The sequence below is a fragment of the Canis aureus genome, chromosome 29 (assembly GCF_053574225.1).
Source record: "Canis aureus isolate CA01 chromosome 29, VMU_Caureus_v.1.0, whole genome shotgun sequence".
Lineage (NCBI taxonomy): Eukaryota > Metazoa > Chordata > Mammalia > Carnivora > Canidae > Canis > Canis aureus.
In genome coordinates, this window is record NC_135639.1 from 35,551,537 (window position 1) to 35,577,823 (window position 26,287).

General features: G+C 40.0%; 1 protein-coding gene across 5 annotated transcripts in view; it reads right to left on the reverse strand.

The window, feature by feature from the left end:
* The window catches only part of PCGF5 (polycomb group ring finger 5), a 121,322-nt gene that overhangs the window by 67,524 nt on the left and 27,511 nt on the right, over positions 1–26,287 (reverse strand). The window contains exons 1-3 of one of the 5 annotated variants that reach the window (XR_013368235.1): positions 2,396–2,601; positions 1,542–1,803; positions 31–324 (exon numbers count right to left, since the gene is read on the reverse strand). Coding sequence is in view for 4 of the 5 variants with exons in the window: in XM_077878426.1 (XP_077734552.1) it covers positions 31–142 (112 nt within the window). In the remaining variant the exon portion in view is untranslated. Of the gene's footprint in view, positions 1–30; positions 325–1,541; positions 1,804–2,395; positions 2,602–26,287 lie in introns of those variants that run through there. The other 4 variants (XM_077878426.1, XM_077878423.1, XM_077878424.1 and 1 more) reach the window with 4 other exon arrangements.

Below are 26,287 nucleotides of genomic sequence, written 5' to 3' on the forward strand. Positions count from 1 at the left end.
CAAATGCAGTAGTTTTAAAAGAATACTTACAGGTATGGAGGCATTCCGTCACTGTGGTTGGCTTGATCAGGTACCCTTTACAGATGTAGCAGGTGATGTGAGGATTGAAATCTTTCACCAAGTGTTTCCTTTGGGTAGCCATTCGTGGTTAGCTAGGACTGGCTTTAGTAGTTCAGGCAAAGAGGGGTAGTAAGTGGATGAAGTCTGAGCCCAGGAGCCGGTGTGGAGTTCCCAACTGGATGTCTTGAGGCATGAGAACTAACATCCAGATTTATCATGAGGTCGCTGGTCATCACTACTTTCGGTGGTTCTGCTTTCCCATATCTGTTTCCACAATAGTTTTAAAAAGATGAGAGGGAAAAAAAAAAAAGTGTCAAATTCCTAATACTGTATTAATAACATAACAGCAGCAAGTGTTACTCCAAATTGGGTGGATGGGTAAATAGAACATGTCTCTCACTGTCAAATTAATTTGTAAACCTGCTTTGACTTAATTCAGGATAATGACAAATTCATCCAATCCTGGAGCCTTAACTATCACCTCCATACAAATGAGACCTAAAGTGACAAACTCTAGTTCTGGTATCTTTACCTCTTCAGTAATGCATCTTAGCTATCTGCTCGCCTGCTCTACTTAGGAGTTCTTGCCAATACAAGTTAAAAGATTCAACGCTGAAGTCACTATCTTCTCTACCAATATACTTCCTATTTCCATTTTGTGTCCCTTATCCAGTCAATGAAATCAAGTTGACGTCCTTTCCCATTGCATCCACAGCGATCCTACTGGACTGTTATCTTCTCCACCTGCGCTCCATCTTACATTCTAGCAGCGTTATTTTATTCTATCACATTTGGGTCTTCTTCTCAAAGATGGACAGTGTCTCCTCTTTATAAACAGACATTTAAACTCCTTGGCTTTCCATATAAGACCTTCCGCAGGCTGACCTTAGCATACTTTTCCAACACTTTTCTTTAGGCAAACTTAAAGGATCATCAGTCTTTCACAGTCCATTCTGCAGCCTCTGTACACCGGCTGTCCAACAAACCCTTCCTCTTTTCTAAATCCTACCTATATCCTTTGAAACGCTTCTCCACAGTTATCCTCAGTGTGCCCTCTCTTCTGTTACATTTCCCTTTGACTTATAGTTACATTCATTCTTCATGTCCTCTATTAGACAGTCTTTGACAGAAACCGATCACATTTAGTAAGTGTGTAACCTGGGCAATGTTACTTATCACCTCTCAATCTGTTTTTTTAAACTATAAAATAAAAATAAGAGTGCCAGCTCCCTAGAGTGACAAGGATTAAATGAGACCATACACATAAGGCTAGCACACGGTAAAAGCTAAATGTCATTCACTTATTTCCAGAAATGTTTACCATTGTTGGCTGGTACATGGGGTTGCTAAAGAAAAAAAAGTCTAAAAAGGTCTCTTGCAAACAAATGTGTTCTGAGAAAATACAGCATGAAAGGCGGCACCGACTTCCCAAGTCAGCCCTATCAACAGCAACTTTTCTCCTGTCTCAGCTGCTAACTCACAGGTATAAAGCAGCCGGAGAGGCGGAGCCATCATCCCATGGACACTCGCCCTGAAGGACGCGCACGGAACGGGCTTTGCGTGGCACGAGGGGGCAACACAAAGGGAGCCTGGAGAGCCGAGGGTCTGGGCTTCGGGTCCTCGGCCTGGACGACCTTCCGCAGGCGGCGGTGCCTGGGTCTAGGCTTCTCCTCCACCTCGGGACTAGCGGCCCTGCCTTCTCCACAGGTTTGCCACGAAGCTCCAGAGTTCAGAGAAAGTCCCCTGGAGAGGAAACGCAGGCTGCGACCGCGGGGGCGAGAGGGGAGCGAGCCGCAGTCCTGTCAGCCCGGCTGAAGGAGGCGAGCGGCTGCGGGGACCCGGCGGACCCAACTCCCCGCGTCCCCGGTGGGGGTGGGTCCAGGCACACGTCCGCCCGCCGCTCCGGCAGGTGCGCGGCCCGGGCCGGGAGGACGCGCCCGAGCGCTCCCGCAGGGCCAGGCCGGGGCTGCGCCGGGGGCACACGCGCCGCCTCTCCCGGGGCCGGGGCCGGGGCCGGGGCCGGGGCCGGGGCCGGGGCCGAGCCAGGCAGCCCGCAGCCCTCCCCGCGCGCCAGGGCGGGACGCGGCTCCCAAGCCCCCGGACACCCTCCCGACCCCCAGCCGCCCCCGGCCCGCCCCGCCCCGCCCGGCCCGGCCCGGCCCGGCCCGGCCCGGCCCGGCCCCGAGGGGCTCTCGGCGCTCCAGGCGAGGCCGGCCGCGGCAGGTGCCTGGGGGCGCCGCTCCCGCCGCGGGCACAGCCGGGGCGCGGGGCGCGGGGCGCGGGGCGCGGGGCGCGGGGGCTCCTCGGCCGCCTCTCAAGCCCGCCCGGTACCTACCCCGCGGCCGCCGCCGCCGCCGCTCCTCGCCCGCCAGCGCGCCGGCCTCGGAGGGAAGGAAAGTGAAAGAGAAACAGCGCCCGCCGCGGCCTGGCCGGTCCCCGCGCCCCGTCCGCCCTCCCCCTGCAGGCGGGAGCGCGCCGCTCCGCTGGGCCACTCGGCTCGGGCCCGATAGGGCGCGGCGGGCCTCGGGGCCCAGGGCCGGTGCCGCCTCCAAGGGCAACTCCACCCCCTTCCAACCGCCGGCGCCCCCGGCCGGCCACGCCCCCGCCACGCCCGGCCACGCCCCCGCCACGCCCGCAGGCCACGCCCACCTGCCCGCAGGCCGCGCCCACCTGCCCGCGCTCCTCGCAGGTGCCCGGCCTCCCCGCCCGCCCTGCTGTTGTGGCTTCGGAGCGACACGTAGCCTTGGCCAAATTTTATCTCGGTTCTCGTCCTCACCACCACCCCTCCCGGTTGTTTGCATCCTAACGGTGCCTGGTACATTTTCCCTGGTGTGTCTAAAAGCAGCGGTCAGCGTTGATAATGAGTCACCCTGCGAAACGGTCTACTAGGCTGCGTCTTCCTCAAGCCAGTCCCACCTGCGCCGCAGCGAGGACGGAGACATTTCTTGATTTGCATCTTATGTAAAAGCCACTAATGAACTTGCTACTGTGGGGTGGGGATCGCGGACACATGTGAGCAAGCTGGAGCGTGCTGGGGGTGGGGGTATTAGTAGAAAGGTAAAGAGTGACTACTATTTGCAAGGTTCAAAACAAATACCCCAGTTCTCTTCCTAGTGGCTTTGAGATCCACAAGAGACCATTCACTGAAAAGATTTATTCAAAAGCACGCATTAAAGATTCCTTAACCTCATTCAATCCTATTCTCCTGCATTCCAAAAACTTACAAATCCCTACTACAACCACTATTTTGCTAAACATTACATTGGACCTGGTTCTTTGCTTCTTAGAAGACTGCAATCAAGTAATCAATCCTAGGGTGGCAGGCAAATCAAAATCAGTGTGGTCTCCACCAGTAAAACAAAAGTTAAAACAAACATCCCAAAGGGAATCAGTAAAGGATGGTTTCAATTTATGTATTAGAGGAAAAAGTGTTGTAATTACATCGTCTTTGCTTCTGTCGAAGTGAGAGCAGTGGGGGCTAGGGAATTGACGGTACGGAGGGTGCGGTGAGGGATTAATGCAAAGTATTTCTTTTATTTCCTATTCATAGGAGTCACTGTCATTATCAGAGGGTAGATTGTAGAGATGGTTCTAGTGGCAAACCAACAACCCCACACCAACTGGTGTTCAAAGATCTATTACAAATTTGAATACATCAAAGAAGTAGAGGAAGACAGCTTTCAAAAAATATCCAATTTATAATTAAACTTATGTAGACTGGACATAACATTTAAAAAATACCACTGTTAATATCACAGCAAGAGCAATACATTTTCTCAAACAGCTTTCAATGACCACGTTTTTATAGTCCTTATAAGAATCATTTTGCAAAAGCACACATGCCAATTTCTAAGCTAGGATCAACTTCAATAAATCAAGCAATCACAAATGAGCACAGAAAACAAGTTTGGTCAAAGGACTTCACAGATGGAAGGATACATTCAGATCTTTTATCTTGGAGACAAAACAGATCAAAATGAGAAAAGTCACCCTGGTTCAGGTGTATGTGTAACATGTAATGGAAGATTCTACTGTATATACTTTTATATATTGGTATTTTCCCACTTTATCTGAATCTACTTTAAATATATTTTTAAAGAATAACACTTAACAAAGGTCTGGGGGAGCTTACATGTGAGTGGTGATTAACGGGTAAGTGGGGTTAATCAGCATTCCCTGAGGAAATGCGCTTGAGGATGGATATTGGGAAGGCTTATATGTTAACAATGGAAGGAGGGGTGATGAATATGCTAGAGCAGTGCCTGAAGATAGGTATAGAGGTGGCACTGCTATAACCAAAACTGCAAATGGTGGACTTGAGAGTGGGAGAGAGAATTACAACCTTTGTAAGGAAATCTTTGCCTTGTGTCCCTGGAGGTAGCATATTTTGTAGTAAAATGTTCAGTAGTTTCTCATTTTCCTTCTTCAGCAACCACCCTACCTTTTCCATTCCAAGAAAAAAAAAAAGCACATACAAAAAAAAAAAATAAAACTCAAACATTTGTCTGGTTAAAAAAAATAACAAAAGAAATGGCATAAGGGAATGCTATAAAGGGACAAGTTTCCTGACATGTATAGGTACCGAGCATCTAAACATACGACTTTCAAGGGCTGTGCTGCCCTTTTTCCCATGGGAATGCTTTCCAGTAACCTACCTCTTAAGTCCTTTGGTTCTGATAGTGGGGCTGGAACAAACCATAAAGGCCTCCATATGAGAGGGGTGGCTCTGATAACAAATCTTAAGTACCAGTGGGACCCTCAAATAAACAAAGGCCTGGAAGCAACTGGATACACAAGACTAGGGGGGGAAAAGGCAGATAAAAGAATCATCGCTCGGATTCCCCTTAATCACAAATCTACTTCAGCCTTCTCATTTTACAAATGTAGAAACCAAGATCCTGAGAAGTGACAAGTTCATAATCACAGATCTGCTTTTGATAAAGCCAAGACCAAAACAAAGGTACCAGTTCCATATCATGAATACTACTTCTCAAGGAAACTTCATAAGTCCAAGATTTTAAAGGAGTTTTGGTAAGAAACTAACTTAAACAAGGAACAAAGGGAGACTACAATGGATGAAGGGAGAGAGGGAAATACTTGCCTATGTGGTATTTAGGAGGGAACTCCAACTGGTAAATTCCTATCAAAGTACATAATAGGGGATCCCTGGGTGGTGCAGCGGTTTAGCGCCTGCCTTTGGCCCAGGGCGCCATCCTGGAGACCCGGGATCGAATCCCACATTGGGCTCCCGGTGCATGGAGCCTGCTTCTGTCTCTGCCTCTCTCTCTCTCTGTGACTATCATAAAAAAAAAAAAAAAAAAAAAAAGTACATAATATCCCAAAGCAGTAACTTGTTTCATTTGATCATTGATCCAGACTTCCAGGGAACTACAAATGGCTCTTGATAACCCTTGCAACTACTTGGAGCTATCTGAATACCTAACAAACATTTTCATTACTTTATATTTTATGTCTAAAATATTTCAGTTAAGGCTGGGTAATGGATAGGTAAGTAATTCTGTAATTCTGTAATTCTGTACTGAAAAGTTCACATTCTGTCCTTGGCTAATAAATATACTATCAATGAACTGATGTTTAATAGCATGATGTTTAAAAATAGGGTTAGAACTTTGTATTTCCCCTGGGATATTAAGTAAGATGGCTTTTTCATTAAATTACATTATTAATTTAATAATAATTAAATTAAATTAAAATAATTAAATTATTTTATATACCTAAGTATGCTATTTAATCTTTTTATATAGAATATTTGTAACATAAAACTACCCTCTGTAATCTAAAAGTCTTCCTACAGAGATTTTAGAAAATATTAAAATCTAAAGTCCCCCTGGGCCCAAATGTATTTATTTTTATAGCCATGGATATCACAGATCAAAATGTATGACTACTTAAAATCAGTGATGGAGTGAGAACAGAACTGAAGGAGTTCCAATCACCCTCAGCCATGTCTCTTTTTCTCTTAATGCACCCCTCCCCTGCAATCAATAATTCTCAAGGACTCTCTCTACTAAATGTCTCTTGAATCCTTCCACTTAACCTACCCTGGTTGAGATTACTATCATCTCTACCCTCCATTACTTCAGTGAACTCTTAGATACAGCTCCTGTCTGTCAAACCATTCCCCACAGCATAGCCAGAGGAGTCTCTTAACTACAAACTGGATCAGGTTGCTTCCCACCTTAAAAAAACTCCTGTTCTGGGACGCCTGGGTGAATGTCTGCCTTTGGCTCAGGGCATGATTCCAGAGTCCTGGGATTGAGTTCCACATTGGGCTCCCTGCGAGGAGCCTGATTCTCCCTCTGCCTGTGTCTCTGCCTCCTCTCTTTCTATTTCTCATGAATAAATAAAATCTTTTTTTTTAAAGAATTAAAAAAATAAAATCTTTTTTAAACCCCCCCCCAAAAAACAAAACAAAACCAAAAAAACTCCTGTTCTTAGGCTAAAGCCCAAACACCTAATAAGCCCATCTCAGATCCAGATCACTTCTACAACCTCTCCCTTGAACTCTATGCTGCAGCCCTAAAAAACATTTTTGCCCTCTAGATAGAGAGATGGATCCTCTTCCTTTCAAATGAGCATCCTGTCCCAATTCCTTCACCCTTCCCCACCTTTGCTAAATTTGGTCAAACCTTGTTTATCCTTTAGGTATCAGATGATCTCAAAGGTGACCTTCCTAGACACCTTGAAGTTGCTGAAGAGCTTTCCTGATAAACATATATCACATATATACATAACAATTCAATTTATTCTCTCAAGTCCCATCACAGACTTGGATTAACTGATTATTTTGGTTGAACCTCCTCCTACTGTGTAAACCCAGGTGATCTACTACTGCTTGACTGCTTCACTAGCAGAACGGATGGTAAAATGGTAAGCAGTCAAATAAATACTGACTGAAATGCTAAGTATTTGCATGCACTCTAAGACATACTCTGTGTATTCTTTCTCTGGTATCTTCTAGGAGGGATCTTTCCAAAGTTATGTTAGGCATAATCCCTGTCATCCAGGACTACTAATTAAAATCACAACAGGGAATAGAGACTTATCTACAAGAAACAATGATGGAGCAATACATCAAATTTATTAATAAAGTGTTAAATGACAAAAACTCCAGCTGAAAAAAGGAGTGCTACTGGTGGTCAAGAAATTAGCCCTACATGCTTAAGACTCTGCCAGTAATATAAGACAGCAAGAAAAATGCCAAAAGCTACGGATATGAAAAATAAATGAGAAAGCCAGGGGAAAAAAAAGAGAAATGAAGTCAATATACTAAAAGTGAGTACAGATAAATAGCATTAGGTATAGGGACAAGATTAGTCTATGAAAGACTGTGCAACTAGCTAAATAAATACTTTAAAGTGCCTGAAATACATTATGCTAAGGAGAGAGACTAACAAAACTTTTTTTCTCTCTTTTTAGAGGCAGAAAAAACTAGCTGTATTTTCTTTACTGCAATTTCAACAGTTGGCTGGAGCAAGTTCCATTTATACTGGAAGAACAGAGAATGTAACTAAAATAGGTACAGACTGTTAAGAAAAAACTGCTTTTACTCTGATCATCAGGGCTATGGATATTTTAAAACATCATGACAAAACCACAACTGTTATTTTGGGAGGTCATATTAAATCTTTCAGGATCATAAATGGACAAATAACTGACATGCAGAAACTAAGTATATTCCATTAAATCTGAATGTAGATGTTTCTAAGTTAGGAGTGATTATGGAAAAGTTAGGGGAAAAAAAACCCTACCAAAAGATATGAAATTCAAATGGAGCAAATGCAATATAAAAATTGAGTGCCATAAATATTCAAATACCAGAGGAGACTAGGCACATGATTTGAAAACATCCTCATTTTACAGGTAGCTGTGGTTTAGAGGAAGGGACAATGGACTGAGCAATAGAACCTGGGGGCAGGTCACTTAACTTCCTTTGGCTTCATTTTCTTCCTAGGAAAACTGCGGTTAATGTTATCTTAATCACTGGTTGTTTCTTTATATATTTACATGGTATTACAATGAGCATATAGAAGATTAAATGAGATGATAAGTCAAAAACGTTTAAGTTATAAACTGTAAAGGATTGTAAAAATATAAGGTGTAAGTAACAATCTTGTGGACCACCAGCAATTGAATAGTACTTGGTAATCCTGTACCACCCAGCAGAGGTCCTGTTGTTGAGATAGTTCATAGGATGAATGAGACACTGCAGGCAAGGCAATGGATCTAGGACACAGCATAAAGTAAGGCACGCAATCAATGGTCACAAAGTATTCCTTCCTCTGAACTCAATATTCATCATACCCAATTTTAACAAGATGTGGAAACCTAAATATTACACACTAAGCAATTCAAAGACACAAGAAAACTAATCCTCCTCTGCCAAATGTTTAATAATTTGGTTAATTCAACATTGTAGAAGTGTTTGTGTGAAATCTTTATTTACTCCCCTCAAATGAAGGGGTAACAGAGACTAAACATTTCCCATTAAAATGCAAAATCTCCAGGCGGGGGTCACAGTCAAGTCCTCATGAGCCATCTCTTGAGCTATGGGTTCCAAGCTCACCAAGATTAGTAGACTTCTTAGTCCAAAGGAAGGGAGGAAGGGCAGGGAAGGATGGGAGGCTTTAGTTACGACTTAACCACTGTAGCAGTGTATTAACTGTAAGTTTGCTGGCTGGGAGGTGAAGAAACCAGCAGGAGGAAGGAAAGCCTAACTGAAGGAGGAGGAAAGCAAATCTCCAGAGAAACCTTCTCTCTTGTACTTCACAATCCTGTCTTGGATCAAAAACAAAACCAAACACACTCCTGAAAACAAAAGGCAAATTAGTGTGTTCATATGGTCTTCAACTATTCAGGCTTAATGACTAAGATACTGATAACTCTGTGTTTAGGTGTTCGGGAAAACTAAGAGAACACTGGCCTACATTAAAGCAGGGCAGCATTAGCTACAAGGTAAATACTCTTAATTCCTGACCTTCAGGGTGATAAACCACACAGAAGTTTCAAAAGCTATGATAACCTGTCTGATAGTTCAAGAAGAAAGAAATGATGTTTGTCTTCAATGGTTTCTTCATTTCTGTCTGTTGAAAGGGGTTATCCGAGCTGACAGGAAAAGCTCCTACCACTTACCAAAACCTAATAGCTTCTTGATGAGAAGCTGAAAAAAAGCACTAGCATCTCAGTATCGCAGACTAGATGATGAAGGAGAATACAAGATGGTTCACAGAAAAGTGGTTAATAGCATAAGCTCCATGAGGACACGGTTTTTATAATTACTGCTGTATTCCTTGAATCAATCCTAAAACATAACAGGCTCTCATTAAATATTTGTTGGAATGAATGAATGGACAGATGAACAAGCAAATAAATGAAATCTGACTTTGTAGTCAAGATCGCCAGCATTCAAATTCTGGTACAGTCTCTTATTGGCTATGTCATAGGGCAAAATTCTGTGTCTTAGTTTCCTCATCACTTAAATGGATATAATAAAAGTACATATTTCAGAAGTCTTTAAGGGGATTGTAGGAGGTAATTCAAGCAATGCACTTAGTACACAGTAAGCAAATAAACACTGAATTAATTTTATGAACAACAAAACAGAAGATTTAATTTAAGGCCTGATGACAAATACTTAGAATAAATGCCTTAGTATGATCTACTTGCTTTGAGGATGTATGTGGAGGCAACACTTAGTCACCTAATTTTTCTGCCTGTTGCCCTTCCTTGCCCTATAAGAATCTTAAAATAAGGTTACTCTTTAAGTGGGAAATGAGTAAAATATGAAAATTACAATTTATATCACTCAAGATGAAATCAAGAAATAGGATGTACACAAGAGTCTAAAGAGTTTTACGAACACTCATCATTTCAATTGAGTGATCTGGGTATAGTCTTAGGGAGGCAGAACTGAAATGTGAAAGTTAGTATACTAACTCATAATCAATTATATTTTACCTCATCTGGAGTAACTTTATGTAAACAGAAAGACAATGATGAGCAAAAGGCAAGATATGAGCTGTGCATAGGCAGCATTATCTAGGATAAGGACACACTGAATTTGGCAAACCTTGAGCTAGTCACCTCTGATCCTGCCCATCCATGGCTCATGAGACCTGAATTATCATCCTTCATCTTTGACTCTGATTCCAATGCCCACAAAATTACTTTCTGAGTATTCATTTATATTCCCTTATGCCAAAATGCTGGAAGCAAATACCTGAACTGCAAAACTAATATTTGTGACTATTCCACTGTAAATTTTAAGATCTTTATTTTTTACCATAACTAATACCACGACACTGTATTGAATTCCTTACAGAAAGATATTAAAATGTGCCATTTTAAGAGCTGAGGGCATTAAGTAAAGTTGATCAGCTTACTTTGGGTCAAGTCAGGTGCTTAAATAAGTCAGGGAAAAGGCTAGAATTTTCTTGTTTCTGTAAAGAATATTTCCTTCAATTAAAAAAAGTTGGATCAGCCAGTTACAAAAGAACAACTATTGTATGATTCTACTCATCTGAAATATCTAGAGCAGTCAAACTCATAGAGGTAGAAAGTACAATGATGGTTGCCAGGGACTAGAGGGAGGGGGAGTGGAGAGTTAGGTTAATGGGCACAGAGTTTCAGTTTGGGATGGTGAAAAAGTTCTGGAGATGGATGGTGGAGATGGTTGTACAGCAATAGGAATGTATTTAATGCCACTGAACTGTACGCTTACATGGTTGAAATGGTAACATTTATGTTATGTATATTTTGCCATTATAAAAAATGTTATGAGAAAAAAATCATCCTTTTTTTAAAAAGGAAAAGAAAATTACAGCAAACAAGTTACAATCGCTGGCAAAGCACTTCATGAGCCTTGGTCTGCCCATCTATGAAATTGCTTTAGACTTGGAATACACATCTCAAATGACCCTTAAAGTTCAATTATATGGTTGTGCAATTTGGAAGCACTACCTAGAATAGGGGTTGGCAAATTCTATCTGTAATGGGTTAGATGGTAAATATTTTAGGCTTTGTGGACCATATGGTTTTTGTTGTAACTCCACTCCGTCCAATAAGCTAAATCTGCCAAAAACAGGTAGCAAACCAGATTCGGCCCTTGGGGTTTTGTTTGCCAATTCCTTATCTAGAGGATAGATATCTCTGTGAACATGTATAGATGATAGCAATTAAAAGCTTACCTGTGTCCCAGGGTTGAAAACATCCACAATTCCCAAAACATCTTGTTTTAGTGTAACACCTTAACTTTGTGATTTCTATTTTCCAGGCAAGAGTAGAACACAATGGCTTAACTACCAAAAAGTGGTGGTGGTTATCATCACCATCACCATCACCATCACCACCACCATCACTGTTATCAAATAGCTCAGAGTCAGAAACTATATTTTATTTTTTGTAAAGGGTTGCCACAATCTGATCTTTCTCCTATGTCATAATGGAGAAAGTCTACCAACAAAGAGAAAAGGAATTTCTAATAAAAATATTCTTTCCTATTTTCTAAAGAGCATATTTTGTCTTTCACCTCTGACTTCAAGACACCATACAGTCCCAGTAACATTTAAAGAGGAAGTATTTCTCCATTCTACCTGGGATTCTAGAGTGCTGATCTAAGAGAAAACATAGGGCTTCAGGGGGTAAACTTCACTTAAGTCATCATAACTTAGGTCCATTCACTACTATACTCCTAAATTATAAAAAAGAGGCTTTGATATTAGATCATTTGAATACTGGCATTTTAATTTACTAAATTAAGAACACTGTAGAAAAATCCAAAGAAGAGAGGTAATTACATGGACCCAGTTGTGCTTTCAAAAGATAAGGTTTGTTAAGAATTGTTGTTCTTGATTTGAACAACTTACAAGGGTACTTCACCCCCTAAAAATTTTAGAAGGATGATGCTTATCAAAAATACTGACAAGGAAGTTAATTGGAACTTGATAGTTATAAATTAGTAGATCACCATTTCCTTTATAGTATTTCCTGAACAATTTATTCTTTAATCATTTTTTACCAATGAGGTCTGAAGTTTCAAGTGTAGTACTCATTTCTCTGGAAAAGGAATTTCTGTAATTAGAAACTGAATTTATAAGCATAGGCATGAATTCTTACATGAAGGCTTTATGCTATGTAAGTTACATGAGAAGTACTCAACAATAAACTAGTCATTAATAAAACCAAGTAAATTGAATTTAACTTTTTTTTTTTTAATTTTTATTTATTTATGATAGTCACAGAGAGAGAGAGAGGCAGAGACACAGGCAGAGGGAGAAGCAGGCTCCATGCACCGGGAGCCCGACGTGGGATTCGATCCCGGGTCTCCAGGATCGCGCCCTGGGCCAAAGGCAGGTGCTAAACCGCTGCGCCACCCAGGGATCCCGAATTTAACTTTTAAAACTTTTAAAAGGTGACATGTGTGATATAATACCCATATTCAACAATCATGTGGATGTTTCACACTTCTGTACTTGGTTCATTAACTTCATTACTTTAATGAACTTTAATATGCCACATTAAACACAAACCCTCAACACACATGTAAAGTATTACATGCTACATATTACACACACACATTCTATTCTAAATGCCTGTGATAGGTTGAACTAGGTCTCTCAAAAACACATGTTGAAATCCTAACCCCTGAAACCTGTGAGTGTGACTTTATTCGGGAAATAAATTCTTGAAAGACAGAATGAAGTTACAATGAGGTCATACCAGAGTAATTGGGCACTGAATCCAAAGGACTAGTGTCCTTATAAGAACAGGAGACAGCCGGGAATACCATGATGCACAGCAAAGAGGGCCATATGATGATACAGGCAGAGAGTGGGGAAGCAGCATCAGAACTACATGTGGTAGAGGAATGGAAATTCCCTCCAGGGAGGTTTCTGCCAGGAGAGAGAACCACAGCTCAACTACCTCTTGATTAAAGAATTTGTGGAAACTGATCAAATTTAGGATCATGGCTATGGGAGATGGGAGGGAATTTGTCCAGGCACATACATAAGAATAATAAAAATACCCCCCGACCCTGGCAAAAACAAAAACAAAAACAAAAGCAAAAAAAACAAACCCAAAACAAAAACAACCTCCAGCAATACTGAGAACCCAGCTGAATTGGATAATGTTTCTAGTGGTAATGATCTGCAGAGAGCCATGCTGGTAGAAAAGCAGCAGAAATAGATAAATGGACTGGCCAAAAGGATAAAGGATTGTGGATACAGTGGGTAGAAAAAAGGAGCTAAGAGAAAAGTCAGGATGACAATGACATTGGGGTCTGAAGAAGACTAGGAAGAGAAGGAATCCAGAGAGAAGTTGACTGAACTACACAGAAAGGGAGGGGTAGTGAATTCCCATTTTTATTAATGTAATTTTCAAGTATAGAAGCCGGAATATGCTTATTTTAAAATCAATTTATATTGTACTTAATTCTAGACATTCTTTTGGCTCCCTTCAAAGGAATCTGATACAGGTTAATACTTACAATACCTGGCATAGGACTACTCTGTGCTACACATAAAGAGTTACAGAGATTACTTGATACATACTTACATATACATATATACACACATATGCATAGTATATATTAAAAACTTCACAGATGAAGGACTAGAGAGATGTGCTTCTTTAAACATACAGTCACACTGTTTTTAGTTGATTATCTCTTTTATGTTTTATAAGGCACTAATTAACGACTGTTGATATCAGTACATGCATGGCATTATACCTGGAGAGCTATACCAGAACTTGTAGCATTTATAAGCTTTGACCCTTGAAACCATTTTTAAATTGCACATAAGAATACTCCATACCAGATATGGAAATATCTGAAATATTCAGAGTCAAAATATAAACAGGTAGCACTCAGGAAGTAAAACTATGATAAACAATAATGTACATATTTTGTATTGTTATCCTTTGAGGATGCGGTTTCTTCACAAAGCATAATGCTCATGCTATAAATTTTTTTCATACAACTTTCCACCATGAAGACAGGACTGAAGTGCAGCTTATTCATATTTTTATAAAGACAAGCTTATTAAAAATTCAAACTTCCTACTAGATGAATTAAACTTACTTCTAGCTAAAAATCCTATAGCTCAAAGAAAAAAAAAACTTCAAGAAAAAGTATGAAACAGATTCCTGTTTTTATAGACAGTACTGCTTTCCAATTTCTTGTCCACCCAAAGTGTAAGTACAACAAACAGAATTAGCACACTCGAATTATTGAAGTTAGGTACTGTAATTCTTGTAGGGGATATTTAGAGTTATTTTTCATTTTCATTTATTCAGATTCAATTATCTATCTTATCCTTGTCAACATAGCAGCCTCTGCATACACAATATAAAATATTAACTAAAAAAAGAGCAAGTAAATAAACTTCCAGTTCCTTCTGGCTCAAACAATTCACTTCCTCCAACTGACCAGCATTGAGTTCTCTGTGGCTATTAAGGAACACTGGCAATTACTCTTACCAAATCATTTCTGATGACTATCAAGCATGATTATTTCTAAATTCTGTGAAATGTAGATGTAGTGGAAACAGAATGGCTTTTTGCAACACCTCTCCCTGTACCCTTTCGTGTGCCTTCCTGTAGAGGCTGGAAATTGTGGCAATACTTCTAAAATTTTGTCTTCAACTCCATCCAGGCAAAAGGCAACTCTGCAAAGCCTCCTCAAGCTTCAATCAGCTTATCTGAATCAAAGCTTTCTAAGGCATAGCTGCCACTCTTTATCTCCCTTGCTAATAACTAATGATGCAACGAGGCTTACCAAGTATCCAGAATGATGCCAAGCAGTTTGTGTAGTTATTATTTCTTATACTCAAAACAGCAACCCTGTGAGATAAATAAATTCAATGTCCTCATTTTACAAATGTGGAAACAGTGGCACTGGGTTTATGACATAATGAGAATCACAAAGCTCAGGAAGGATGGAGGCAGGAGTGGAACCCAACAGAGCAGCTCCAAGACTGTCCTGGTGCTGCTCAACCACCTTCCAGACCACTTTACTCTGTGGCAGCATAATGCCTCTGGGATTTAGTACCAGGCAAATCTTACCACCTAATCTCCACTCTTTCAACATAGAACCCCTATACCACAACTGGACCAAGCTCTCACTGACCCACAAAAGCGATGTGAATGCCAACCTCTAACTTTGGTTATGTTGCTCACCACTAAATGAAATGCTCTCCCTCTTTCTCCTCCTTTTTCCCAACCATTAAGGCCAATTTTAATTATAAATTTTTCCAAATTGTTCCTTCTTCCAACTCTTCCACCTCACTGGAGTCTCTCTTTTCTGAAAACTGCTGGAGACCCATGTATCTGGTATTTAGCTAGTTTAGTATTATTAGTATTTATGTTTTGTGTTTATGTAGTCTATCAGGTAAGATGGTGGACAACCTGAAGGTGGGGACAGATAGGGCCCAGCACAGGTCTGTGAACCTAGCAGATGCTTAGTAAATGTTGGCTGAATTTATAATAACCTCTCTAGCAAAATATAGTAAGTAAAATTAATGCAGCTCACTGTCATAAAGTAACACTCTAAGAAATCATCTCAAGACTTTTTGGGTAAAATTAAAGGCACATATAACTTCCAGGGTATTCTTCAACCTAACAACCAATTCCTCCAGCTAATCACATCACGTAAGTAGGCATTCCCTTGTTTGGATACAGCAAGTCAGGCTATGCATATACGTGTGCATCAACAGCCAGGGACAGACATTTGAGCACTGTTCAAATACAGCACTGGAAATATAATGAGGGATCCAAGTGTGTTGGAATTAAAATGATGTTTTGGAAAAGCTGGTAAGTTGGGAAATGAAAATAAAAGGCACTCAGTTGCTTTTTAGCTTTGGATCATTTAACAAGCACCTCCAGTACCTACACGTTAGGTATAACACTCTTTTGCATACTGTGAAGGATGCCGCCGTAAGTCCTGCTGAGTTTTCTTGTATGTGTGTGAGGCAGCTCACCTATCTGATAATTTTTCAATGTTAGAATAAGATGTTCTTCTACATTTGAATGAGAGAATAGATGAAACTTTCCTCTTACTTTACTACCATCACCAGAGTTCACACAGTTGTGAGAGGTTAAAAAGATCTGAGTCAGAATCTGAAACATTTCTGATTTTCAGGGATGTTTTTTAAAAGAGTAACTCACAGGAGAGAGAAAAGGAGAGGCCAAACAGCAGAAAGCAGGTGTGGTCTAACTGGTACCAGGTGTCTAGCACTTGAGGCACTGAAGCAGCCTTTCTGCTTTCCACCAGGCCTTGGCATCCAGCCATGACCAAGCCCCTGCATACCCTAGTAGTGGCCTGCACAGAGCACAGTTCCTGAGCTTCTATAGCAACCCCTGAACCTCTGAGGGACAATCATCTATTACCATGCTAAACCAATTACACAGTTTGATATAAGAAATCTTAAGGTTGCATCCTCTAACAAAGAAAACATAAAAGGTATTTACTTGTTTATGTATCTTACTAGATTTCCAGGTTAGCTTTCAGATGTATGTAATACTATCATAGTGTGGCGATATTAATCCCCCTCTGTAACACGGGGAAATAAAATCCCTTCTAACCCCACCTAATTCAATGAACATATTATTATGTGCCATGACAAAGAAAGAGATCACAAGGGCTATAGCATTTTCTGTTAGAGATGGAGGCTCTAGGAGCATACAGATTCTTTGCAACAAAGTTGAGAGTGCGTGGCATCCCTTCACAGGGAAGTTGGAGCTAAAAGAGAGCACTGATTGGGACATATGAACTTGTGAATCATTCATACGTCAAAATTGCCCAAGCTTTACTTTAGTCTAATACTATTATCAGCTATCTATTCAAATGCCAGAAACAGCAGAAGATACAAATGGTAGAGATTAAAAACAAACATCCCAACAAACAGAAACAAAACATTCATTTTAGAAACCCTCTGGATTCTGTTAAATGCGCTGGTACATGCCCATGGGTTCCACACTCACTTATTTCCCAATGCTAATTAGTAGCACAAACACTCAGTCCATCATACTAGATGTCCTCTGATTTCTGATACTCCCTCTACTCCATACAGGGATTCCCTCAGCTATACAGCTTTCTACTTCTATAGGGAAGATCCCATCCATTCTTAATAGGCTGAAGTAAGGGGAAACAGAAAAGTCAGATGGCAGATGAGTAAATGAAATTATGCCAAGGGGGGAAAAAAAAGGATTACTGATAAAAATGTAAACAGATTAGACAAGATGACTAAGCAATATTAAATTCCATGTACATTTGGAATTTTTATGTATGTAGTGCTCGTAAACTGCAGATGGCCACAGTGCCAACAACAATCTGTCTAAAACTGACTTTAAGGGGAAAAGGAAACTATTTGACCAAAAGCCACTGAAATCTGCCAATAACAGGAAACTCATAACTTCTGTGGAGCAAAAATAAATAAATAAATGAACATTTATTTTTTGAGAAGAGCTCAAACTGCCTAACTCCTTTGGTATCAGTAAAGTTAGGTCTAACAGATTTCTGCCAGAAAGTGCCAGAAATCCTCCACTGAGGTTGTCACTATTTCCCCTGATCCCAGTTATTGGAGCTGAAGACAGCTTCCCGAAGGTCAGGATTTCTAGAGAAATGCAAAAGTAAGCATGAATGAGGGGAATACAGTGTTCCACATCATCATGATGTCTGGGAATCAAGTAGCTATTGTGTAGCTCTTCACTCGCCATGCCTACCAGAGCTCATACACTCTTTAAATGATCAGTCTCTTCCATGTTAACAAGGTGAATTTTCATACTAATACAGGTAGAACAAGATGTTTTGAAGTCTTCCAGATCAGCCTACAGACTCCTACACCTTTGCTACTTTACCTGCCATCCACAGACCATCAGCATCAGCATCACCAGGGAGCTTGTAAGGAATGCAGAATCTGGGGCCCCAAGGAATTTGTATGCAATTACAATTTCAGAAGTGCTGTGAATTTACTAAAAATGTTTCTTACTCTTGGGATTAGGTATTTCTCTCCCCAGATGCTAGGGATCAGTGTGGTTAGGCCAATTCTAGGACAATCTGAACATTAAAATGAATGATAGTAATAGATTACAACACATTGAATCAAGGAAAGAATCCATGAATCCATATTTGTAATAAGGAAATAAACAAGTAGGTAAAGTGGAAGCCCTTCTTTACAATGGAATATACAATGGGATTTACAATTTATAAATATATAAGGAACAAAAGAGCCAGAAAATGACCATTTTGCAACCACCACTACTGTAATGGATTCAGTTAAGAATCTCCAGAGATCCTAAGACCATTAGGTGAAAGTTTGTTTAGGAGTAGGATATTTACGTAGTTTTGCAGTATCTCTCTGCAGATTACTTCTGAATTACAAAGGGAAAAAAGTATCTTTACAGTGGAGAAATCTGTTAGACATTACCCAAACGTGATCAAATTTAATATCATTAGTAATGGGACCACCTAACATCATGTACCTGCTGAGGTAATACACTCAGGAGGATACACTATCACCTGCATAGTACTTCTGCCAAAAATGCATAATCTGATTCTAATTATCAGGAAATATAAAATAAGCCCACATTGAGGGACATTTTACAAAACAAATGGCTGTACTTTTTAAAAATGTTAAAGTCATGAAAGACAAGAAAACTGAGAAAGGTTAAAGAAGCTCCATAACTAAATGTAATCTGTGATTTGGTACTGTTTCCTGGATTAAAACTTCTTTCCTGTTATATGTATATGTATATGTATATGTATATATGTATAATAAAGGACATCATTGAGACAGGTCTACACATTCTAGATAATACTACTATATCAATGTTACAGTCCTGAATATGGTAACTGTATCTCCTTTTTAGGTGATACAAACTGAAGCATTTAGAGGTGAAAGGTCATATCTGCAACTTTTTCTTTTTTATTTTTTTGCAACTTTTTCTTAAATACTAAGTAGTTCTGAGAGAACTGTAATTATGTATGTAGAGATAAGAAAATATGGCAAAATGTTAACAAATGCTAAATCTAAGTGAAAAGTATATGGATGTTCACTGAACTACTGTAGCAACTTTTTGGTAGATTTCAAATTTGTCAAAATAGAAAGAGATAGGAAAAAAAAAACCACTGAAAGGAAAATAATGCAATCACAAATGGTCCCCATACCACTAACCTCCTAGTAGAAGAATATGGAATACCATCATTAACTGCACCGTTTCCCCACCCAAAGTGGTCTTGAAACTGAATATAATGAAATGAAATGGCAGACTGAAAAAAAAAATCCTCTTTAAATGATTTCTAGGAGGCTCCTGGGTGGCTCAGTTGGTTAAATGCCTGCCTTTGGCTCCTGTCATGATCCCAGAATTCTGGGATCAAGTCCCACATTAGGCTTCCTGTTCAGAGGTGAGTTGGCTTCTCCCTCTACCCTTCCCACCTGCTCATGATCTCTTTCTCTCTCTCTCTCTCTCAAATAAATAATCTTTTAAATTCTTTTTTTTTTAATTTTTATTTATTTATGATAGTCATCACAGAGAGAGAGAGAGAGAGGCAGAGACACAGGCAGAGGTAGAAGCAGGCTCCATGCACCGGGAGCCCAACGTGGGATTCGATCCCGGGTCTCCAGGATTGCGCCTGGGCCAAAGGCAGGCGCTAAACTGCTGCGCCACCCAGGGATCCCTCAAATAAATAATCTTAAAAAAAAAAAAAAGATTTTTAGGAAAAAGCACTTTTTTGGGCTAACAGCCCATACTTTAAAAAAAGACCCCATAATTCTTCCACAATGTGCCATGGCCTTTGTCACAAAAAATAGAAAAGTGAAGCAGACAAAGACCCCGTTCTGGAGCACACATCTGAGTATAAGGAGACAATTAACAAGTAATGACAGGTAATAATGAAGTGCTATGAAGAAAAATAAAGCTGAGATGGACTGTCGGAGTACTGTTTAAAACAGGATGGTCACTGCATCCCAATGTTTATAGCAGCAATGTCCACAATAGCCAAACTGTGGAAGGAGCCTCAATGTCCTTCGACAGATGAATGGATAAAGAAGATGTGATCTAAATATACAATGGAATATTACTCAGCCATCAGAAGGGATGATGGCGGAGTAATATTAGCAAACCTAACATTTGCTTGAATGTGGATGGAACTGGAGCGTATTATGCTGAGTGAAGTAAGTCAATCAGAGAGAAAGACCATCAGCATATTGTTTCACTCATATGTGCAATGTAAGAAATAGTGAAAGGGATTATATGGGCCAGGAATGGATGCTGTATTTTGTCAAATGCTTTCTCTGCATCTATTGAGAGGATCATATGGTTCTTGTTTTTTTCTCTTGATGATGTGATCAATCACACTGATTGCTTTATGAGTGTTGAACCAGCCTTGCATCCTGGGGATAAATCTCACTTGGTCATGGTGAATAATCTTCTTAATGTATTTGTTGGATCCTATTGGCTAGTATCTTGTTGAGAATTTTTGAATCTGTGTTCACCAGGGATATTGGTCTATAATTCTCCTTTTTGGTAGGGTCTTTGTCTGGTTTTGGAATTAAGGTGATGCTGGCTTCATAGAATGAGTTTGGAAGTACTCCATCTTTTTCTGTATTTCTGAACAGCTTTAGTAGAATAGGTATGGTCTCTTGAGAGTGTAGGGATAGAGGGAACATCCTCAGCATCTTAAAAGTCATCTACAAAAAGCCCACAGCAAATATCATTCTCAATGGGGAAACACTGGGAGCCTTTCCCCTAAGATCAGGAACACGACAGGGATGTCCACTCTCACCACTGCTATTCAACTTAGTACTAGAAGTCCCAGCTTCAGCAGTCAGACCACAAAAAGAAATAAAAGGCATTCAAATTGGCAAAGAAGAAGACAAACTCTCTCTCTTTGCAGATGACATGATACTCTACATAGAAAATCCAAAAGACTCCACCCCAAGATTGCTATAACTCATACAGCAGTTCGGCAGTGTGGCAGGATACAAAATCAAGGCCCAGAAATCAGTGGCATTTCTATATACTAACAATGAGACTGAAGAAAGAGAAATTAAGGAGTCAATCCCATTTACAATTGCACCCAAAAGCATAAGATACCTAGGAATAAACCTAACCAAAGAGGTAAAGGATCTATACCCTAAAAGCTATAGAACACTTCTGAAAGAAATTGAGGAAGACACAAAGAGATGGAAAAATATTCCATGCTCATGGATTGGAACAATTAATATTGTGAAAATGTCAATGTTACCCAGGGCAATTTACACATTTAATGCAATCCCTATCAAAATACCAGGGAACAGAAATACAGGGAACAAAATACAGGGAACAGAAAGTTGGAACAAATCATTTTAAGATTTTTGTGGAATCAGAAAAGACCCCAAATAGCCAGGGGAATATTAAAAAAGAAAACCATAGATGGGGCATCACAATGCCAGATTTCAGGTGGTACTACAAAGCCGTGGTCATCAAGACAGTGTGGTACTGGCACAAAAACAGACATATATATATCAATGGAACAGAATAGAGAATCCAGAAGTGGACCCTCAACTTTATGGTCAACTAATGTTCGACACAGCAGGAAAGACTATCCACTGGAAAAAAGACAGTCTCTTCAAAAAATGGTGCTGGGAAAACTGGACATCCACATGCAGAAGAATGAAACTAGACCATTCTCTTATACCACACACAAAGATAAACTCAAAATGGATGAAAGATCTAAATATGAGACAAGATTCCATCAAAATCCTAGAGGAGAACACAGGCAACACCCTTTTTGAACTTGGCCACAGCAACTTCTTACAAGATACATCCATGAAGGCAAGAGAAACAAAAACAAAAATGAATCACTGGGACTTCTTCAAGATAAGAAGCTTCTGCACAGCAAAAGAAACAGTCAACAAAACTAAAAGACAATTTACAGAATGGGAGAAGATATTTGCAAATGATGTATCAGATAAAGGGCTAGTATCCAAGATTTATAAAGAACTTATTAAACTCAAGAGCAAAGAAACAAACAATCCAATCATGAAATGGGCAAAAGACATGAACAGAAATTTCAGAGAGGAAGACCTAGACATGGCCAACAAGCACATGAGAAAATGCTCCACATCACTGGCCATCAGGGAAATACACATCAAAACCACAATGAGATACCACCTCACACCAGTGAGAATGGGGAAAATTAACAAGGCAGGAAACCACAAATGTTGGAGAGGATGCGGAGAAAAGGGAACCCTCTTGCACTGTTGGTGGGAATGTGAACTGGTGCAGCCACTCTGGAAAACTGTGTGGAGGTTCCTCAAAGAGTTAAAAATAGACCTGCCCTACGACCCAGCAATTGCACTGCTGGGGATTTACCCCAAAGATACAGATGCAGTGAAACGCGGGGACACCTGCACCCCAATGTTTATAGCAGCAATGTCCACAATAGCCAAACTGTGGAACGAGCCTTGGTGTCCAACAAAAGATGACTGGATAAAGAAGATGTGGTTTATGTATACAATGGGATATTACTCAGCCATTAGAAAGGACAAATACCCACCATTTGCTTTGATGTGGAGGGACCTGGAGGGTATTATGCTGAGTGAAATAAGTCAATCAGAGAAGGACAAACATTATATGGTCTCATTCATTTGGGGAATATAAAAATTAGTGAAAGGGAATAAAGGGAAAGGAGAGAAAATGAGTGAAAATATCAGTGAGGGTGACAAAACATGAGAGACACCTAACTCTGGGAAATGAACAATGGGTAGTGGAAGGGGAAGTGGGTGGGGGTTGGGGTGACTGGGTGATGGGCACTGAGGGGGGCACTTGCCGGGATGAGCACTGGGTGTTATGCTATATGTTGGCAAATTGAACTCCAATAATTTTTTTAAAGGATTATATGTGAAAGGAGGAGAACTGAGTGGGAAAAATTAGAGAAGGAGACAAACCATGAGAGACTCCTAACTCTAGGAAACAAAGAAGAGTTGTGGAAGGGGAGGTGGGTGGGGGGTTGGGGTAACTGGGTTAATGGATAATAAGGAGGGCACTGGACGGGATGAACACTGGGTGTTATGCTATATGTTGGCAAATCGAACTTCAATTAAAAAAAAAAAACCCAGGGTGGTCAGAGAAGGTGACAGTGAGCAGAGACCTGAGTGATGTGAGAGGCTAACCTGTGTGAGTAACTTGGGTAAGAGCATCCAGGCAGAGAGCACAGTGTGTGCAGAGTCATGGAGGCACAATCACAATGCTGGTAAGGAGACTGTAAAAGATGAGATCAGAGGTCAGTATCCCTCACAGGCCAGTATCGAGGCTTTCTTGTTTAGTCTGATAAACTGATTGCTATCTCTCACCTTTCCCATCCGTCCAATAAATGTCTCATGCACTCTGGACAGCCATCTATACGGTACCCTAAGGAAGGGACCACGGTGGGAAAGCTTAGGAGTTTGCTTTGCTCAGTGTATGAAGCTCCATGCAAGCCTCCCCTCTCCATCTTGTGTGACTTTTTTCTGCATTCAAGGAAATAATCTCTAATTCCTTTCTCCCTTCCACTCTCTGTTAACCCTCAAAGGTCTCCTATATGTTCTCTTTGGGTTGAGAGGTTAAAAGAAAATATGAGCCCTATCATAGCTGAGAAGCTTATGAGTTATATTTATAATCTCCAGAGCTGGTTTTCACAGAAGTCATCAACTCTTCCTGGATGTGCAGTTTTGAAGGAGACTGGAGCACAATAACACACTAGTGCCGTTAGCATAAAAAAGTCTTTGAACATGTCCAGGAAATGCCTCAGAAAACTGTACCTACCTCTCCATTTTCCTTTAACCAAGCCTGTTGTTTTGTTTGTTTTTAAAGTTCTGCTGTTAAGCTACTTGAAGACCAAGATCACCCTATTCACTCTTTTATCCCTTTTATTCCTAGTGACAAGCCCAAAGTCTGCTATATAAAAGTTCTTCTATAAATATCTGTGGAACTATTTTATAGGTAAAAGATTAAAAGGCCAATTTCGTGTTAAGCTTGGTATGAGGGTTGCCAAAATATTAATATTATACCTTTTATCTCTATTAACTGTAAATATATCATAAACTATTCAGATGTGGTCTGATGCGGTGCAAGCTGCTTGGCACATACTAGGGACTTGACAGGCACTTGATGGATGGAGGGATGGTTAGATGGGTGACCAACCACACATCAGTTAGGAAATGTGAAATCCATCATTTATAATATTTATAAGAAACTTTTTAGAGGAAAAAAATGTACCTTGAGTTTGGTTCATGACAATCAGTTTATAAATTAACTTTGGATATAATAGTGTCACTTGTAATATAGCTATCTGGAACTACAGGTATGTTTTTACTCACACCCTGTTGGTGAGGGCTGATTCAGGGAGGGGTGGCAGATATACGCTTTATGTAATTTGGAAATTCAGAAAATAGAAAATTAATTCAATAATATCCTTTCAAACTGGGAGCAACTGTGCTCAAAAAATGGATGACACAGAAAATCAAGGAGATGAAGATTTTGTCCAATTTAGTGACTCTAGTGAGAGAAATAAATTAGATGCTTTAAAAATGAGTATATTTACAGATCTAATCTCACTGGGTTGGAAGGGTGAGGATACTAAACCTATATTACATATAGTTTGATTTGCTCACAAAATTTTAAGGAGTTGTTTATATAAAAATTACAAATTTAATACACAATATATTCAATTATATATGTGTATATCTATATTCAATTTAACTACACTGAATACATGCTTTGAATTTTTAAAAAAATCTTCATTTTTGGCATTTTGTGAGAAAGAAGCTAAAACCTGAACACTTAGGAAACTTTTAACACTGTGCCCAGATATAGACAGTGTATTATGTTTCTTAAACTTGGTGGCCTACATGGCACTAAGTCAATAAGCAAAAGTACTCATTTTCAGAACAAGACACTGAGACAGTTAAAGTGGGGAAGGAATTAGAGAAAGAGGAAAGAGGACACAGCAACATGAATTGGGAGCAGAGGATCTTCTGTTATACACAGCTAACTGCTTTTATTCTCTGAGCTATCCCTCCCAGCATTTTGGGGGCTCTCATGTTTATCATCTTCCAAGACTTTTGAGAACCAAAGGTTTGTCTGGATAGAAATGACTCTACCATTTCCCATCCATTTATTCCCCATCATGGTAATTTCCAAACTAGCTAATTTAACAACAACAACCAACACTGCAGAGAATGAGTTTGAGAGAGAAGAAAACAAGAGAACTTGAGGGATATGCTGTGTCTCCTCTTACCACTGGGGAAAGCCCTGAACTAAATCTCTAGCCACATTCGACATTCTAAATCATCTGTCTGTGATCAAGTGCTAATATGCTCCTTGTTTTATAACAGAGTGAAGGCAAGCATGTAGTCACTCACTCACCCCAGAAATATGGGGTGGGCCTACTGTACTGCCTGAACACATGGTGAATTAAGCAGACCTGTCCTTGTGGAACTTCCATTCCAAGAGAATTAAGTATGAAACAAATTATCTATCAGGTAAATATTAGTTAAGGTATCTAAGACAGTTGAAAGCAAACTTCTAACAAAAGAAAGAGAGACTCACATAAGAAGTCTTTCATGAAAATCTTAGGATCACATAACTTTAACAATCCAAGCAACCTTAAAGGTCACAAGTTAAATTTATGATCCAATGCTGGGATCTTGTCTTAAGATGTCTCTAATAAATACCTCTCTTCCCTATCACAAGATTTGTCAGAATATTGTATGATGAGTAAAGAATGGGCAGAAATGTATACAAATTAAATATTATACTCATAATTCTAAAACATTTCTTTATAAAAGCAGGTAAAACATTCTTTAAATTGTATCACTATCTCACTTGTAGTTCTGGTTACATAAACTGGAACATTTTTACAATTTTTGATGTCATGCTTCACAAACTCAATCAACTACAACAAATAGCAATGAGTTATACAATCACATGAAAACCGTGTAAAAGTGTTATATTAGCTTATACACATTTCAGAAATGTGGGTCTTACTGAAATCATTAGGTTCACAATTAAACCTAGCTTAAAAGACTCAGGTTAAAAAAATTTTTTTTAAAGATTTTTATTCATTTATTCATGGGAGACACACAGAGAGAGGCAGAGACATAGGCATAGGGAGAAGTGGGCTCCTTGTGGGGAGGGACTCGGATCTCCAGGATCATGCCCTGAGCTAAAAGCAGATGCTCAAACA